The sequence below is a fragment of the Chelonoidis abingdonii genome, chromosome 11 (genome assembly GCF_003597395.2).
Source record: "Chelonoidis abingdonii isolate Lonesome George chromosome 11, CheloAbing_2.0, whole genome shotgun sequence".
In the NCBI taxonomy this organism is placed as follows: domain Eukaryota; kingdom Metazoa; phylum Chordata; order Testudines; family Testudinidae; genus Chelonoidis; species Chelonoidis abingdonii.
In genome coordinates, this window is record NC_133779.1 from 30,440,978 (window position 1) to 30,458,031 (window position 17,054).

A 17,054-nucleotide genomic window follows, 5' to 3' on the forward strand; every position below is an offset into this window, starting at 1 on the left:
CTGCGCTCTTATGTCTTCATGCCAGACCTGCTGCCTTGGCTGAAACTAGCAAGTCCTTAGCCCTGCAGGAACTGCCTGGCTGCTAGGAGGATTCTGTTCCATCTTGTGCACCAGCAAAAGGGACAGCCAGGGTCCTACTGCACACCCAGCATTGCTGTGGCTAATGAAGGAGGCAGGGAAACCCAGCTTGACTTTCAGATCCTAGGAGGAGTTTGGGAGAAAATAAAAAGGCTCTTCTGCCATGTGAGTTGAGTCACATTGATTTGGAATTATGGAGACTCCCATCCATTGCCCCAAGGGGACATTTGTGTTGCATCACCAGGACAGCCACTTAGATGGGGTCCCTGCCTGCCAGGGTAGGTTCTCCAGTTTCCTCACATGCAAAGTGCGAGTGCGAGGCCTAAGCCACTCGAGGAGCATGGAACTACTGCAGGAGCGAACTCCTGTGAACAGCGGTGGCTGAACTGGGTGCTGGTCACTGGTTCTGAGACATTTTGAAGCTCTATGGAACTGTGTCCAAAGGGACACTTGCCCCTGCAGTATCTGCTCTAGAATCACATGCTGCTCATAAACACACCACTTCCCTCACCCTGATCTTGTGCAGCAGCCAGGTCTCTAATCAAGTCTTGTGTCTTGCCCAAGGTCACACAGATGTCTGTGGCACAGCCAAGGAGGGGCCCAGATCTGCCAATTCCCAGTCCTGGGCTTTAGCCACAAACTTTCCAGCCTCTGGGATGCTCCTCTTCAAAGCCCTTCACAAACATTGTCATTCACCTCTGAAAGAGGGTTAGTTAAGCTAGACACATGCTAGAAGCCTCATTGCTAGGGCTACTGAAAGCGAGCTCAGAGCAGGCACTGCTAAGAATGACTGGCTTATTTCTGGGTGTGCACCAGCCCTGCCAAAGACACCCTTGGTGCCCGGCTCGGAGACTAGACATAACAGCAGCCAGAGGAGCAGCTCAGGAACAGGGGGTGTACTGGGACCAGAGCAAAATGGCAGCTCTTAGTTCTGTTTGTAATGTAGAGCAGGCCCCCGCATCCCAGATTTGCCCGTGACAAAGGAGGATAGCCAGGGGCTGGGCTGCTTCGTGGTGTCCCTGCCGAAGCGCGAGACACCGAGGGTTTTGGTTGTTCCAGCAGCCAGGTGTCACTCAGTGACAACACGAGGACCACGGCGGTGCTGCTAGGGTGACCAGATGTCCCAATTTTGGGGTCTTTTTCTTATATAGGCTCCTATTACCCTGCACGCCATTCTGGTTTTTCACACTTGCTGTCTGGTCACTCTAAACCCACCCAACACACTGCCCACAATCCCACTCCTACCCCGAACCACTTTCACTCAGGGAACACACTGGCTCTCTGCCCCATTTTTATTTGTATAAAACGTCTCCCTGGCCATTTCCAGGTGCTGCGGGCTGCAGCCGAAGCGCCGTGACATGGAGACGCTTACATAAACCAGAGCAGTTCTCGCTGTCGCTCCATAGCGGACAGAGCATTAGCCCCAAGGGAGAGGCGACTGCTAATTGGAAATCGTGCTTTGTTATGTAGTGCTAGTAAGAAAATAAGTCTCTCTAATTACATGATCAAGATCAGTGACTAATCCCACTTCAGGAGGACGCTGAGTTGAGAGCCCCGAGCTCTGCAGGCAGGGATGGGCACTGCAGGCATGAGGGCAGCTCCTACACAAGGGGAACTTTTAAGCCACTGACCTTACTCTGGTTTCAGAGTAGCAGCCGTGTTAGTCTGTATCTGCAAAAAGAACAGGGGTCCTTGTGGCACCTTAAGAGACTAACAAATATATTACGCTCAAATACATTTGTTAGTCTCTAAGGGGCCACAAGGACTCCTGTTCTTTTTGACCTTACTCAGGAGAAGTAGAATGAGAGGCACTGAAAATGCTGCTCAGCAGGCTCCCATGGGTGCAGCTTCTGGAGCGCGCTGAGTAGCTAGGTGCTCCCACAGCCCCATCACTGGAGTATCTCAGCACCCTGCTGAGCCTGTGGAATCTGGCCTCACACCTCCTCGGGAGGAGGAGAGGGAGCCGCTCCCCCCTACACCACTGGAGGAAGGCAAGGGGCAGACAGCGGTAAGATGTGCCCAGAGCTGGGAGTTTACCCAAAGCTCCCAAGCCACGGCCCAGCCCCGTGACCACAAGGGCACGGCCCCTTGTAATTCAGCAGCTGTTCTCAGCCAAGCCAGACCTGCTATTCCAGGGCTTTGCAACCTCTTCTCATTTACGGACCCCTACAGAATTTCAAATGCAGGTGCAGACTCCTTGGGAAATCTTACCGTCTGGGGGCCCCCAAGGATTTGTGGGCCACTGGCTGAAAAGCACTGGGCTATGGTAACGGCACCCTTTCATGGGCCCCTTAGACAGTCAGCAGCACCCCAGGGGTCTGCGGAGCACAGGCTGAAAAGCACCGTGCTAATGGCTGAGCAGGGCTGGGCTGGGCTGCTGCCAGGTGCCATGGTTGCGGACAGGCATTTCCAAGTGGTAGCACACACAGATAGTCCATCGCCAGGGAAGGACGGATCCTGCCACAGGTACCCACAGTGCAGAGCACGCACCGTACTCCTCCCACAGACACCTAGCCCTCCTTGCAGAGGAAACCTGCTCTCTGTGACTGGTGTTGGCAGTGCCTGGTGCTGGGAGCTGCAGGAAAATTGCCAGCACTGCCCTTGGCCCAGCAGTTTGGTCCCTACTCTGCCCACCCAAATGCCTGGAGAGGTGCTGTGATGGGATCTAAAACTCTCAGCACAGAGTGTCACACTCCAGTGCCATCTCTCACAGGCCAGCCCAACAGAAGGAGGCTCCGGGAGGGAACTGAGCGACTCTTCGCTGCACACCCAGAGGTTTGGTCACAGTCAACTTCCGCCTGGATTAAATAACTTCTTTGTAAAAATGAATGAATTGTCCGAGCCGGGCCAGGTCTCCTGCCCCCAGCTGCGAGGACATCTGGAGCCAGACCACATCTCTGGCCTTTATGGCTGACTGGCAAATGTTAAGAAATGAGCCCTGTCTGCTCTGCAATTAATAACCCGTGGCTGGCCCAGGCTGGCTCACTTGTGCTTGCAGGGCTCAGGCTAAGGGGCTTTCGGGCTCAGTGCTCTGGGACCCTCCACCACAACTACACAGCCCTGTAGCCCAGGCCCCGTGAGCCCGAATCAGCTGGCATGGGCCAGCCGCGGGTTTGAACTGCAGTGCAGATGTGCCCTCAGTGGCCATCTCTGGCGTGGTGTCTGCAGGATTGGCCAGGATGAAGTGGGGCTCCCACCCCTGCCCAGGCACAGAGAATGGCGCCCTCCTGCCAGGGCACAGCTCTCCACTGCACTGCCTCACCTTCCCAGAGCTCTGGGCACCTACTGGGCAATGAAATGGGTGCTGTCTCCCCACCCTCAGCAGCCTCTGCCCCTCACGACTCCTGTGGGCTCAGGACAGGATGGCAGGGAATTGAACATGATAACCCTGGAGACTTTGTGGGATACGACTACTCTGCGGAGTAACGCAGGTGGTCTGAGCCCAGGCCAGCCCAGCCAGGGCGAGCAACGTCGACCTGTTACTATGCCTCTGCCAGCACGGCACTCGCCCGGGGGTCACTAGGACTTCAGGGGCTCTTCCCAGCTGCTTTGTGCTGTAGTGAGCTGAGCTGCTCTAGGGGACTTTCCCAGTGAATTGTGGGAGAACTTGTCTGTCCTCCCAGGCATGCGAGGGAACTGTGGGAAGGCGCTGGAGGACTATCAGCACTGAGTGATTTAGCCTGCACCCTCACTGCAAAGTGGGCAGGTTCCAGCCGAGTGAAAGCAGCACCCGGGCCAGCTAGCCGGGGTTGAGAGCACCACCAAACTCAGGGGACGCGGTTGTGTGTGGACAGGAGGGGGTTGAGGTTCCACTGGGGTAAGAGCCTGGGTTAACTCAGCAGTGACCAGACAAGGGCCCATCTACACCACAGACCCAAATCCAGGCAGGGACCTGTTCCAGGCAGCAGGACTGTAACTAAACTGACCCACTACGGAAAAGGATAAATGGACACAAATCAGATATCAGGAATGGCAATATACAAAAACCTGTAGGAGAGCACTTCAACCTCCCTGGCCACACTATAGCAGACCTTAAGGTGGCCATCCTGCAGCAAAAAAACTTCAGGACCAGACTTCAAAGAGAAACTGCTGAGCTTCAGTTCATCTGCAAATTTGACACCATCAGCTCTGGACTAAACAAAGACTGCGAATGGCTTGCCAATTACAGAACCAGTTTCTCCTCCCTTGATTTTCACACCTCTACTGCTAGAACAGGGCCACATCCTCCCTGATTGAACTAACCTCATTATCTCTAGCTTGCTTGCTAGCATATATATACCTAACCCTGGAAATTTCCACTACCTGCATCTGACGAAGTGGGTATTCACCCACGAAAGCTCACGCTCCAAAACGTCTGTTAGTCTACAAGGTGCCACAGGATTCTCTGCTGCTTTTACAGATCCAGACTAACACGGCTACCCCTCTGATACTAAACTGACCCAGTTGGGCCCATCCATGCCCCTTAGCTAACTAAGGCAGAGGACACCATGCTGAGAACAAGAGAGCTGGCCTGACCCCAGCCTGCAGACATGGCTTCCCCGGGCCCCCTCAGGCAGGGCTCAGCAGGGACTGGAAGGGCCAGCCCCATAATACTCAGTCATGCTATTTTAGGGATGGGGAGCAGAGTTCCCATCCCACCAGAGTGCTAGGATTGCAGCGCTCATCAAAGAGCGACAGCCCTCATGTGACTCAAGCGTGAACGCCTGAGTCTGCAGACAGCCTGAAACAATTGCTCCAAGAGGGCTGAACAGCCCCCTTCATGGCAGTTGATTAATTCTGAAACCTAATGATGGTAGTTTAAATGCCAACACTGAACCATTTCACTGCTGAGAGCTCAGGCTGGGTTTACAGACATTTTTCGTGTGGGGGAAAGAGGGAACCCATCTATTTTTGCCTGACCACTGATTCAGCTCTAGGGGAGGTTGCGCTAACATGAGCAGGACATGGCCTTATCATTGCTGTGTCCTCTTCTGCTCAGTGCAGGTCCAGGTGACACAAGGGTAAGGACAGCAGTGCCTGGTCTACGCCAGCACCCTCCCAGTGACAAGCGCTTCTGCCCTGCCTTGGCAAGACAGACTTCTCCGTCACCTTGACAGCTGGAGGGTGGGGCCAGCCCGAGACACCCTGATTTACTGTCAAGTGAGGTGCCAGGGGGCAGCTTTAAGACTGTGGTTTAATTTAACGCAGCTGCTGCAGGATTTCCAGCATTGCTGCACAATCTTGGGGCCTTGCTGGAGAATTGAGGGCCAGCTTCACTGCACTGAGCTCCAGCCCTGCACTCAGCGAGCCGGGGCACAGGAGGAGCTGAGAGGTGACCCCACAAGCTGCCTTGCTGTCCCTGCTTGGCAGCCTGCCCCTCAAGGCCACACAGGGGCCTGGCCCACAGTTCTCAGCTGCACGGAAGGACCAAGAGTTACTCAACCCGCTCAAAGCCCTTCTCCAGCAAAGATCTATGCAAGGCGGAGGTGCTGAGCCGCAAGGCTCCAGCCGATTCCAGGTGTCAGGGCGGGTGGGAGGAGGTGGCTGAGGGTCCCAGTCCAAGTCAGCGCTGGGCCGCAGGACACACCAGGCCTTTCATAAGTGTTCACTAAAAACAGGAAGGAAAAACACGGCTTGCTTCGGCGCTCTCGGCTCATTCAGCAGCTCGGAGGGTGGGGGAGCAGTGGTGTGGGGCTGGAGGGGCTCTTCCTCCCCAGAACAGGCAGTGCCCATTCACTGCCACAGGAGCCTGCCTCCAGCCCACCCTGAAGACAAGGGGATTTCGGTCTCCATGGGACTGCCCACATGGGCAACAGTTAACCCCAGGGGCAGATGCTGCAATGCAGACACCTGCCCCCAAGAAACTGAGCCAGAGCCAGCAGCCCACTTCACATGAGTCACCTGTGGGGCAGCGGCCACGTTCAGTTCCTGCCACGCAGGGCCGGCTCCAGCCAGCAAGCAGGAGCTCAGGACAGCTCTAGCGGTCAGCATGCCAGTTCCCTGTGCACCAAGTCAGTGAGACGGGGAGGAAATCCCAGCAGGGAGAGGGACCCCAGCACATACCCCCACCCCACAGTGGCCATTTAAAATGGGGGCCTCCCCTGTCCCCCAAAATGTGGAATTGTAAGCACCACGCAAGGACGCTTCCAGTCACAGGTCTGCTCAGCCGTGAGCTGGCCTGTGGGTGCCCTGGGGGCCTTTGGGCTGTTCTACCTGCGTCCCAGGAAGGGGTGGTTGGCTGTGAGGGGCTGTCAGAACAGGCTTGGGGCCTAGGCAGAGCACAACCATGCAGCGAAGATCCCCCCACAGCCCCTGGCACCAGGGGTTTCCCCACTGGCGGCACCATCAGTGTGACATCCTGCAAGGGCCCCACATGCCTCCCTCCTCCCCCCAGAATGGTCCAGGGGGAAGCCAAGCACCAGGGCAGTCTGGGTCAATCCCACCACATCCTCCTCTCACCTGCCGAGATCTGACTCATCCCCATCCCCGCATCAATCTGGCCTCACTCCCAGAGTTCTGGGTGCTGAGCACCTGTCAGGATCAGCCCACAGCTGTCATGGCCTACGCCCAGGCCAGGCGAGTCCCAGCCCCACCAGTCACCAAACCCTGCAGCCCCCTGCCCTCAGGCCTGACGGGGAAGAGCCTCCACTCACCTGGCTATCCGGGAGAGGATCTCCTTGATGCGCACGACCAGCTTCTCATGTTGGAGCGGGTTGCTCTCAATGGCGCTGTGCAGTCTGGCCATGTAGAAATCCAGGGTGCCCAGCGTGGGGGTCTCTCCAGTGCCTGGGGACAGGGGCCTGGTTAGCAAAGCGCAGGAGCCCGGCCGGAATCCCGAGCCCAATGCCCCCAGAGGCCAGCTGCAGCGATGCACAGGCAGCCCTGGAGGGGTCAGGACTGGCACTCTATGGAGGGAGGCAGGATGCCTCGCCTGTGGCCTTTTCCAGCGTGTTTCTACGCTGGGTGGAGGGTTCAGTTCTGAGGCCCAACACCTTCGTCCCCTGCAACCTCTGGGTCAAACCCCAGCTGGCTCTTCACCCCCGAAGTGAGTTTACCACACATGGGCGTGTTGGGGAGACCCCCATGCCACGGACACGGCTGCTCTGCCACAGACACTTTCTCCGCCCTCTGCCCACACCTGCTGGCTGCGTGCTGAGCCAGCCACACTCCAGCCCAGGCAGGGCTACACTGCCACGGTGCCAAAGAGATGCCTTTCTTCAGTGCCACCATGGAGTGCCTTGCGATCCTTGGAGATGAGAGGGAAAAGGAGGGAGATTTCTGAGGCCCCACGCCCCATCTCCAGCCCCCCTCATGTGCAGAGTATCAGACTCCCGGGCTCCCCCTTCTAGTGACAGCCCAGCTGACGGCCAGAGGACTGCTCAGGGAGGGGCTCTCTGTAGGCTGTGTTCCCATGATCCTCCTCTCTCTGCCTCCTGGGCTCACCTGGGATGGGAAGGGAAGCGAAGCTGGTGGTTAGGGCCTGACGGACAGACTGGAGCTGCTGCTGCAAGGCCAGTGTCTGCCTCTCCTCCAATGCCAGCTCCTGCTCCAGCTTCTCCTTGGCGCAGCTCATGCTCTCCGTGTGCTTCTGCAGGATGGTGTTCTGCTCCTCGAACTCCATGTTCATCTTCCGCAGGCGCCGCAGCTCGGCCTCCCGCGCTGCCCCACCGCAGACAGGAGTGAGGGTCAGTGCAGAGGAAGGGGGAGAGGCCAGCTCCCCCTAGCTTGGGCTAGGCCTGGGGCCAATGCAGGGCTCACACAGCAGTGCCATCAGCAACAGACACCTGGCCCCTGCTGGGCCAACTGAGGTGGAAGTCGACTCCAGGCAGGATGCTGGGATCAGCAACTCTGTTCCGAGGGCTGCCTGGCACCCTGCCGTGACGCTGATGGGATCAGCAGGTGCAAGCCAAGTCCACAGGCTGCGACCCCGCCCCCCCCTGAACTTGCCTTGGGGCATTAGGAGTTGCGTGTGGCTTGCTGGAAAGGATCAGGCATTGCCCAGCCACATGGGTCAGAGTGGGATCACCTATGGCAAGCACCAGGGGCCTATTTACACCAGGGATCCTGGGCCCGCCCTCCGCTGGGAGGTGAGAGTGCTGGGCACCATGGTCTCTAGCCTCCCTGTCCCCTGGCCTGGGCTGTGTCGCTGATAGTATTCTAGGCGCTGTGCAAACACAATGCAGGACGGTCACTGCCCCACCAAGTTAAACACCTCCCCCCCCCCACAGGCTCGGTACCTTTGTTCTGGTCCAAGAACTCCTCGGTGAAGATGGGCACGTCAAACGTGGAGAAACCGTCCCCACCGCAGTCCTCGCCCTGGGCAGGAGCAAATGCAGGTTAACAGCCAGTGGCCAGGACAGGTTGACTCTAGCCCGAGGGATGAACTTCCCTTTGCCTGGGCGGGGTTCCTGCCTCCACTGGGGTACACACACGGCCCCTGCTCTGCTTCAGCTCAAGGATGGGGGAAGGCAGTGGGGCATAACGGCTCCTTCCAGTCCCAACATATGGCCCCAGGGGAGCTGGTGGGTCCCGCACAGGCCGGGCGATAGTCCCGGGCTCCCCGCAACAGGCCAGGCCGAGCCATAGTCCCCAGCCGTGGCAGCTCCACATGGCATGGCTGAACAGCTCTGTCTAATCCCAGTCTGCAGCCAAGACCCCCTCATGCCCCTCTGCCAGGACAGGGTCACATGCAGCAAGTCTGCCAATGGCCTGAAGGACATTAGGGAGGTGGCAGGGGACAGACAGGCAGCCCCTGGCACGGTCAGTGGATGTGTGGGCACAGGGTGGGACAGACATGGACTGAGTAAGCAGCATCACCGAGGAGAGGAGGGGGCATGACACATGCACTGAGCTGAGGGCCATACGGCATGAGCTGGACACGCCTCACACCAGCCTAGCCTGGGCAGGAGCTGCCTGTGCCCTGCACGGAGTCAGGCCCCACTTCACCACTGCCACCCACCAGCCCGTGGCAGCCCTGGCAGGGCCCATGCAGCTGGACAGGATTTACTACCTCATGCTCTACAAGGGGCTCCGTGCTCCTTTGCTTCACTTCCCCCAGCTGGCACCTGGCACCCCGGCTCCTTCCGTGGGCACTGCCCACCCTCCCAGAGAGCTGCCAGGGTCCTTACCTTGTGCGGGTATCCGTTCAGCAGAGTGTTCACAGACACAGAACCAGCATCCTCTGGGGGCACAAAGGGGTCACAGCTTACTCATCTCATCCTGCTGTGCCAGGCCCACCCTGCCAGCCCCTCCGCACCCCAGTGTCAGTGGGGGGCAGGGCAGAGCGCATCATGCTGGGCTCAGGGGCCCTGCCAAAGCCCAGCCCCACACGCCCCCAGCACCAACCTTTCTTGATCTTCTTCTCCTGGATCTTCTCTGTGCACATCTTGTAGGCCTCTGACTGCTGGTACTCCCGCAGTTCCTTCATGTACTGTTGCTTCTCGCGCTCCGCCTCATCTAGGTACCGCTGAAATCACCCGGGATCAGGTGGGCACACCCCACAGCACAGGGAACGGGGGCAAGGACCAGCCCAGAGCCTGGATCCCAGCGAGGGGCCCAGCAAGTATTCCAGGGTGTGACTCCAAGAGTCAGGGCCCTGCTCCCCTGGATCAATGGCAGCTGAATCAGGCAGCCACAGGGAGTTCACTGCTGGCTGACACCCCAGCCTCGCTGAGCAGCCAGTCACGGGGCTCCATGTATGCCCTGCAGTTATGGAAGGTAACGGACCCCACACCCACAGCACAGCAGCCAATTAGGGTACGTCCCGCAGACCCTGGCCCAGATGCAGCCTATCCTACTTGAGGTGCAATCCTCAACCGGCCCAACAGCCTGAGCAGGTCTGGAGCGTGGCTGTGACCCAGGTCCCAGATGGATGTGGCTGGGCTCACGCGAGGTGTCTCCTCGGATGCTCCCCCACCTCCCGCAGTACCTGTTTGTCCGTGGGCTGCAGTTTGCTCCATTCAGCTCCCAGCATCTTGGTGATCTCTGGGAAGGGCAGGTCGGGATGCTGCATGCGGATCTGCTCGCGGCGTTCATTCAGGAAGCGGACATAGCCGGTCACTGGGGCCTTGGGGCCATTGGGCAGGATCTTCTTCCTCTTCTTCCCTTTGGGCCAGCCCCTCTTCTTCACTGGCTGTCGCCCCACAGCAGGGGAGGGAAAGAAACCAACCAACATGCTGGACTGGAGCTCACTAAGTGACTGTGTCCGCAGGGGGAAGAGAGGGACAGAGCACCATGCAGCCCCCTGCAGTTAGCCCTCCAGAGCCCAGGACTCCTGGCCTCTTCCCAGCCCCGTGCTGCAGCCACAAGGCCCCCCGCACCATCTGCGGCAGCCTGGCACGCTGCATGGCTACGTTAGGACTACTGCAGGGTAAGCAAATGCATTTCTGTGGCACAAAACCTCAGCAAAGCTGCTCCCTGCAGTGCTGTAAACCCAGCTGTCCCAGCACCGTCAGTCTGCATTCAAGCCAGCAGGAGAGCCTGGATGAGCCACAACAGGGATCCTGTGCCCAGGGCAGGCCAGGAAAGCAGAAGAGCCAGATTACATCACAGAGCGGCTCACCTCCTCCTCGCCGTGGGGCTTCTCGCTGCTGGTCCGGGGAACTTCACCCTTCTCCTGCTTGATGGTGACCAGGAAGTTTCCATGCTGGCCTTTGCCGGTGGCATGTCTGCAACCAGAGAGCTCGTGTCACACTGCAGGGAAGGAAAAGTGTGAAGCACAACTGCAGAGACACTACTGGGATGGCACTGCTGGTGCACACCACTACGCTCTTCAGTGCCTCCTGCTGGGAGCACAGAGCTTCCCACGCAGACAGCACTCTCCACAGCCCTTCACAAGAGTGACTGCTACTGGGTGAAGCTGGGTTGAGGTAGCTGATGGCGACTTTCTCCCAATGCCAGAGCTCCCACACCCTTCCCCACAGCAGCCCTTGCTGGGACCAGTTAGCACTGTAGTAACTAAACCCCACCAAGACCAGCACGGGCCAGGGTAACCGGGCGCACTCCTGCACATGCTAAAGCCCAAGTCATGCCCTCTGCTGGCAGGTCAAGCAGCTGCAGAGAAGAGTCAGAACGAGAAGGATTCTCACATGGCTGAGAACCGGATCTAAAGTTATACCCCTCTGGGTGCCAATTCCAAGGGCCATCCATCAGTCCTTGTACCCAGCGCATACTATTCCATGGCTGGAGACCACATTCCACCCTCCACCCCCCAGCACAGTATGGAGAGAAGGAAAGGGCTGGTGCTGGTGCATCATACAGCGGAGCTGTGCCTTCATCTGGAGCATCTTACACAAGCCACAGTCCAAGGCAGAACTGCAAACTAGGGCCCAGCTCCCGCAATCAGATATGCCCCCAGGGAGCCCCAGTGGTGCTCCACCTGAACAAGTCCAGTTACAAGATCAGGATGAGTGAAGGCAGGAATTAAAAATCAAAAAGCAATCCATAAGAAATGTAAAACCAGGGAAGTAAATAGTAGCAGATATAACTTAGCAGTTATGAAGTACAGAAAATTAATAAGGGAAGCTAAAGACACCAGGGAAAAATCCATGGCTGGCAAAGTTAAAGACAATCAGAAGGAATTTTTTTAAGTATATAGGGACAAAAGAAATCCTAACAAAGGTACAGATGGAGAAAATCTCCACTACTAGATGGAGAAAATAAAACTGTTAATGATGATGCAGAAAAAGGTTCTATATTTCTGCTCTGCAGTTGGAAAGAGGTAGTATGATATCAAGTATCGTAGGAGCATGATGAAGTACTTTTGAATCCATTAGTAACTAAGGAGGATGTTAAACAACATCGGCTAGGGATAAGTATTTTTAAACACATAGGCCTGGCGAACTTGCACCTAAGAATCTTAAAAGAGCTGGCTGAGAAGATCTTGGAGGAGATGTTAATTTTCAGTACGTCTTGGAATACCAGGAAATTCCAGAAGACTGGAAAAGAGCTAATGTTGTACCAATATTCCAAATGCGCAAGTGGGATGACTCAGATATATATAGGCCTGTTAACCTGATATCAATCCTATGCAAAATAACAGAAAATACAAAATGATTAAGGCCAGTTAGCATGGGTTTACGGAAAACAGGTCCGGTCAGCAAGTCTGATTTCATTCTTTGAGATTACAAGCTTGGCTGACAAAGATAACTGTGTAGATGTAACAGACTTTGGTAAGATATCAGAGTTACTAATGCATGACATTCTGATTGAGAAACTAGTAGGATCCACTATCTATAAAACACTAAATGGATTAAGAACTGGCAAAGTGACTGATCTCAAAGGGTAGTTACCAATGGGGAATCACTATCAATTAGAGGTGTTTCTAGCGGGGTTTCAGAGGGACTGGTACTAGGCTTGATGCTATTCAACATGATCATCAATGATCTGGAATTAAATATAAAACCAGTGCCAATAAAGTTTGCGCATGACACCAAGACGGACAGAGTGGTAACTAACGCTGGGGATAGGGCAGCCATACAGAGTGATCTGGAGAGTCTAGTAAGCAGGGCCCATTCAAACAAAACACATTTTTATAAAACCAAATGAAAAGTTATTCATCTAGGAACAAAGAAAGCAGTGTTTCCAAAAGGGTTTAGGGGTCATAATGGAGAAGCAACTCAACATGAGCTCCCAGTACGATACTAAGACAACAAGGTCTTTGATCCAATCCTTGGACATACAAACGGGGAGTAGCAAGCAGGAGCAGAGAGTTGATTTTACCTCTGTATGTGGCACTGGTGAGACCGACACTGGAACTCTGCATCTAGTTCTGGGGTCCACATTTTAAAAAGGCTCTTGAAAAATTGGAGAAGGTGCAGAAAAGAGCCACAAAAAATTATCTGGAAAAATGCCTTGCACTGGGAGACTTAAAGAGCTCAATCTGTTTAGTTAAGAACATAAGAACGGCCATACCAGGTCAGACCAAAGGTCCATCTAGCCCAGTATCTGTCTACCGACAGTGGCCAATGCCAGGTGCCCCAGAGGGAGTGAAGCTAACAGGCAATGATCAAGTGATCTCTCTCCTGCCATCCAATCTCTATCCTCTGATGAGCAGAGCTAGGGACACCATCTCTTTACTTTCTGGGCTAATAGCGCATTTATGGCACTTAGCCACCATATTTCTCCGTTCCCTTTTAAACATGTTAGCAGTCCCACCGTCAACTCCTCAGGTAAAGGAGTTCCACACAGTTGACTGTAGCACTGTGTAAGAAGTAACTTCTTTTATTTGTTTAAAACCTACTATTAATTTCATTTGGTGTCCCTATTTTTTTTTTTCGTTTTTTTTTTGTTCTTGTATTATGAGAATATAATAACTTTTCCTTACCTACTTTCTCCACATCACTGCATGATTTTAGACCTCTATCATATCCCGCCGATTTTTTTTTTTTTTATTTTTTTTAGTCTCCTCTTGTTCAAGCCTGAAGAGCCTAGCCTCTTAAATCTTTCTTCGCATGGCGACCCTCTCCAAACCCTAATCATTTTAATTGCCCGTTTTCTGAACCTTTCTAGTGCTAGAATAATCTTTTTTGAGGTGAGGAGACCAATATCTGTACACAGTATGAGAATGTGGGCGTACCATGGATTTATATACGGGCAATAAGATATTCTGTCTATTCTCTATCCCCTTTTAATGATTCCTAACATCCTGTTCGCTTTTTGACCGCCTCTGCACACTGCGTGGACATCTCCAGAGAACTGTCCACGATGATGCCACGATCTTTTTCTGACTCGTTGTAGCTAAATTAGCCCCATCATATTGTACTGTATAGTTGGGGTTATTTTTCCAATGCGAATTACTTTACATTTATCCACATTCACATATTCATTGCCATATTTGTTGGCCCAATCACTTAGTTTTGTGAGATTTTTTTTGAAATTCTTCACAATCTGCTTTGGTCTTAAACTATCTGATAGTTCGTATCATCTGCAACCTTTGGCAGCCTCCTATTTACCGCTTTCTCCAGATGCATTTTGATAAATTGAATAGGATTGGTCTAGGACTGCCTTGGGGAACACCACAGTTACCCGCTCCATTTGAAGAACTTACCGACTAATTTTAGCCCTTTGGTTCCCTGTCTCTTTAACCAGTTCTCAGTCCAGGAAAGGACATTCCCTTTGATCCTATGGCAGGCTTAATTTACGTAAGAGCCTTTGGTGAGGTACCTTGTCAAAGGCTTTCTGGAAGACTAAGTAACAACTATGTCACTGATCCGCCCTCGTCCAATGTTTGTTGACCACTTCACAGAACTCGAATAGATTAGGAAGACACGATTTCCTTTACAAACCATGTTGACTATTGCTCAACAGTTTATGTTTTCTATTGTCTGACAATTTTAACTCTGTACTATTGTTTCGACTAATTTGCCCGTACCGACGTTAGACTTACCGGTCTGTAATTGCAGGATCACCTCTAGAGCCCTTTTTAAATTTGGTGTTACGATTAGCTCAACTCCAGTCATTGGGTAAGAAGCGATTTAAAGAAGGTCACAAATCTTAGTTTTAATAGTTCATAACTCACATTTGAGTTCTTCAGATAACTCTTGGTGAATGCCATCGGTCCGCGGTGACTTGTTAATGTTGAGTTTATCAATTAATTCCAAAACCTCCTCTAGTGACACTTCAATCTGTGACAGTTCCTCAGATTTGTCACCTACAAAAGCCGGCTCAGGTTTAGGAATCTCCCTAACATCCTCAGCCGTGAAGACTGAAGCAAAGAATCCATTTAGTTTCTCCGCAATGACCTTATCGTCTTTAAGTGCTCCTTTTGTATTTTGATCGTCAAGGGGCCCCACTGGTTGTTTAGCAGGCTTCCTGCTTCTGATGAACTTAAAAAACATTGTGTTATTACCTTTGGAGTTTTTGGTTAGCCATTCTTCAAACTCCTCTTTGGCTTTTCTTATTACACTCTTGCACTTAAGCTGGTAGTGTTTGTGCCCCCTTCTATTTGCCTCACTAGGATTTGACTTCCACTTTTTAAAGGAAGTCTTTTTATCTCTCACTGCTTCTTTTATATGGTTGTTAAGCCACGGCAGCTCTTTTTTAGTCCTTTTACTGTGTTTTTTTAATTTGGGGTATACACTGAAGTTGGGCCTCTATCATGGTGTCTTTAAAAAGGGCCCATGCAACTTGCAGGGATTTCACTTTAGTCACTTTAACTTTTGTTTAACTAACCCCCTCATTTTTGTATAGTTCCCTCTTTTGAAATTAAATGTCACAGTGTTGGGCTGTTGAGTGTTCTTCCCCCCACAGGGATGCTGAATGCTATTATAATATATTAAGATCAAGAGCTGACTTGATAACAGCCTACACGTACCTGGGGCGAAAATACCAGGGACTAATGGGCCGTTTAAACTGGCAGAGGGGGCAGACCAAGAACCAATGGCTAGAAACTGAAGCCAGGCAAATTAGAAATTAGGCCCAACATTTTAACAGTGAGGCTGATTAATCATTGGAACAAACTACCAAGGAAGCCTCCACTTGCCTTTCTGGAAGATGCATTAGCCAAACATGCTATTGGGCTCAATCCAGGGTAACTGAATGAAGGTCTCTAGCCTTGCTATGCAGGAGGGCAGACTAAGTGATCTAATGGTCCTATCAGCCTTAAGCTCTATGAAACTATTACCTGGATTTGATTGCTGTCAGGCACTACGGGGCCTGTCAGTATCACCATGACCACAACAGTCGGCCTGTTGCAGTCTTGTAAGAGGAAAGAACCAGCAACACTTACAAGATCCCAGCGGCCAGCTGTTTTGCACCATGCGACATGACCAAGTTCTGCAGACACCAGCTAAGAGCACCAGGAAATGCTCAAGCAGCTCAGACCAGGCCACCTGTAATGTGCAATCAAGTTTCATTATGGACATTTCAGCAACTGGGCAGCAGGGAGAAAGGTTATTGGAAACTGGAGGTAGCAAACTTGAAACCCAGCAGCAACTGAGCAAGCTACAATCCAGCCGAAACAAGGCCCCAGTGCCCACCTGACACATCCCACTCAGGAGGAAGTATTGTCTCCTGCTCTGATGGCTCAGGACTCCTGGGTTCTATTCACAGCTCACATACTAGCTCATTGTGTGACCCTGGTCAAATAACTTCCCTTATCACCTCTAGAAGCAAAATGATAAATGTGAAAAACAAAACAAGGTTATTTAAATTGCAGCTTTAACGCTGTACTGAAAAGAAAAGATACTCAAGAGATACAATAATTTAAAGCAACATTGGCCCAGCACTTCATACTTAACAGTCTGACCAGCAGCTGCTTTTCTGTGCTGGCCAGGAGAATGGTGTTGCTTGGGGAATTTCCCAGTTGAGTTATTTCAATTTATATAAGAAAAGATGCTCATTGGAAGCTCTAGGTGCCCTGATCCACAACCCTACTGAAGTTCACAAGTGTAACAGTATAATGTGAATTACAATTTGCACTCTCAGAGTGCTTCATGGGCTTCTTCAACCTGGGGCAGAGAGGCAGGGAATGACTTGTGCAAGGTCACCCAGCGAGTCAGTGGCTAAAGCAGAAACAGAATCCAGGCCTCCTGGCTCCCAGCCCTGCACTAAGCAAGGGACACAAGTGGTCACCGCAATAGGAGAGTCACGGAGACACCCAGGAGAGGGAACTGGGGAGAGTGGGGCAGGATGGGGAGCTCTGCCCCCTCCCTTATTATAGCCCTTTATTGACTAACAAGATCAGACCAGGGGAAGAGCGCCCAGTCTCGGCTGGATATTAGGAAACACTGTTTCCCTAGGAGGGTGGGGAAGCACTGGAATGGGTTCCCTAGGGAGGTGGTGGAATCTCCTTCCTTAGAGGTTTTTAAGGCCCGGCTTGACAAAGCCCTGGCTGGGATGATTTAGTTGGGGTTGGTCCTGCTTTGAGCAGGGGGCTGGACTAGATACCTCCTGAGGTCCCTTCCGACCCTGATATTCTATGATTCTATAAGCAATGCCCCCCACCCCACACCATCTGCAGCAGCTTCTTCCCTGAGGCTCCCTTATAGCCCCCCAAC

General features: G+C 53.0%; 1 protein-coding gene across 1 annotated transcript; it reads right to left on the reverse strand.

The window, feature by feature from the left end:
• Nucleotides 1-1,356: 1,356 nt before the first annotated feature.
• On the reverse strand, nucleotides 1,357-16,922 carry HMG20B (high mobility group 20B). Its single transcript, XM_075070844.1, has 10 exons — nucleotides 16,035-16,922; nucleotides 15,785-15,887; nucleotides 10,619-10,724; nucleotides 9,986-10,189; nucleotides 9,403-9,523; nucleotides 9,186-9,238; nucleotides 8,295-8,373; nucleotides 7,501-7,716; nucleotides 6,711-6,843; nucleotides 1,357-5,665 (listed from the first exon to the last, which is right to left on the reverse strand). Exons 2-10 carry the CDS (start codon nucleotides 15,820-15,822, stop codon nucleotides 5,653-5,655), a joined length of 963 nt encoding a protein of 320 aa, XP_074926945.1. The 5' UTR covers nucleotides 15,823-15,887; nucleotides 16,035-16,922; the 3' UTR covers nucleotides 1,357-5,652.
• Between the last annotated feature and the right edge of the window lie 132 nt (nucleotides 16,923-17,054).

What these genes read in the sequence shown, in the direction of transcription:
- HMG20B (XM_075070844.1), bottom strand. Translation starts at nt 15,822, where the DNA reads ATGTCGCATGGTGCAAAACAGCTGGCCGCTGGGATCTT. An exon ending in AGCCCCACGGCGAGGAGGAG is followed by an intron (nt 10,190 to 10,618) that starts GTGAGCCGCTCT and finishes GTGGGGCGACAG; the next exon opens with CCAGTGAAGAAGAGGGGCTG. An exon ending in GGAGAAGAAGATCAAGAAAG is followed by an intron (nt 9,239 to 9,402) that starts GTTGGTGCTGGG and finishes TTGTGCCCCCAG; the next exon opens with AGGATGCTGGTTCTGTGTCT.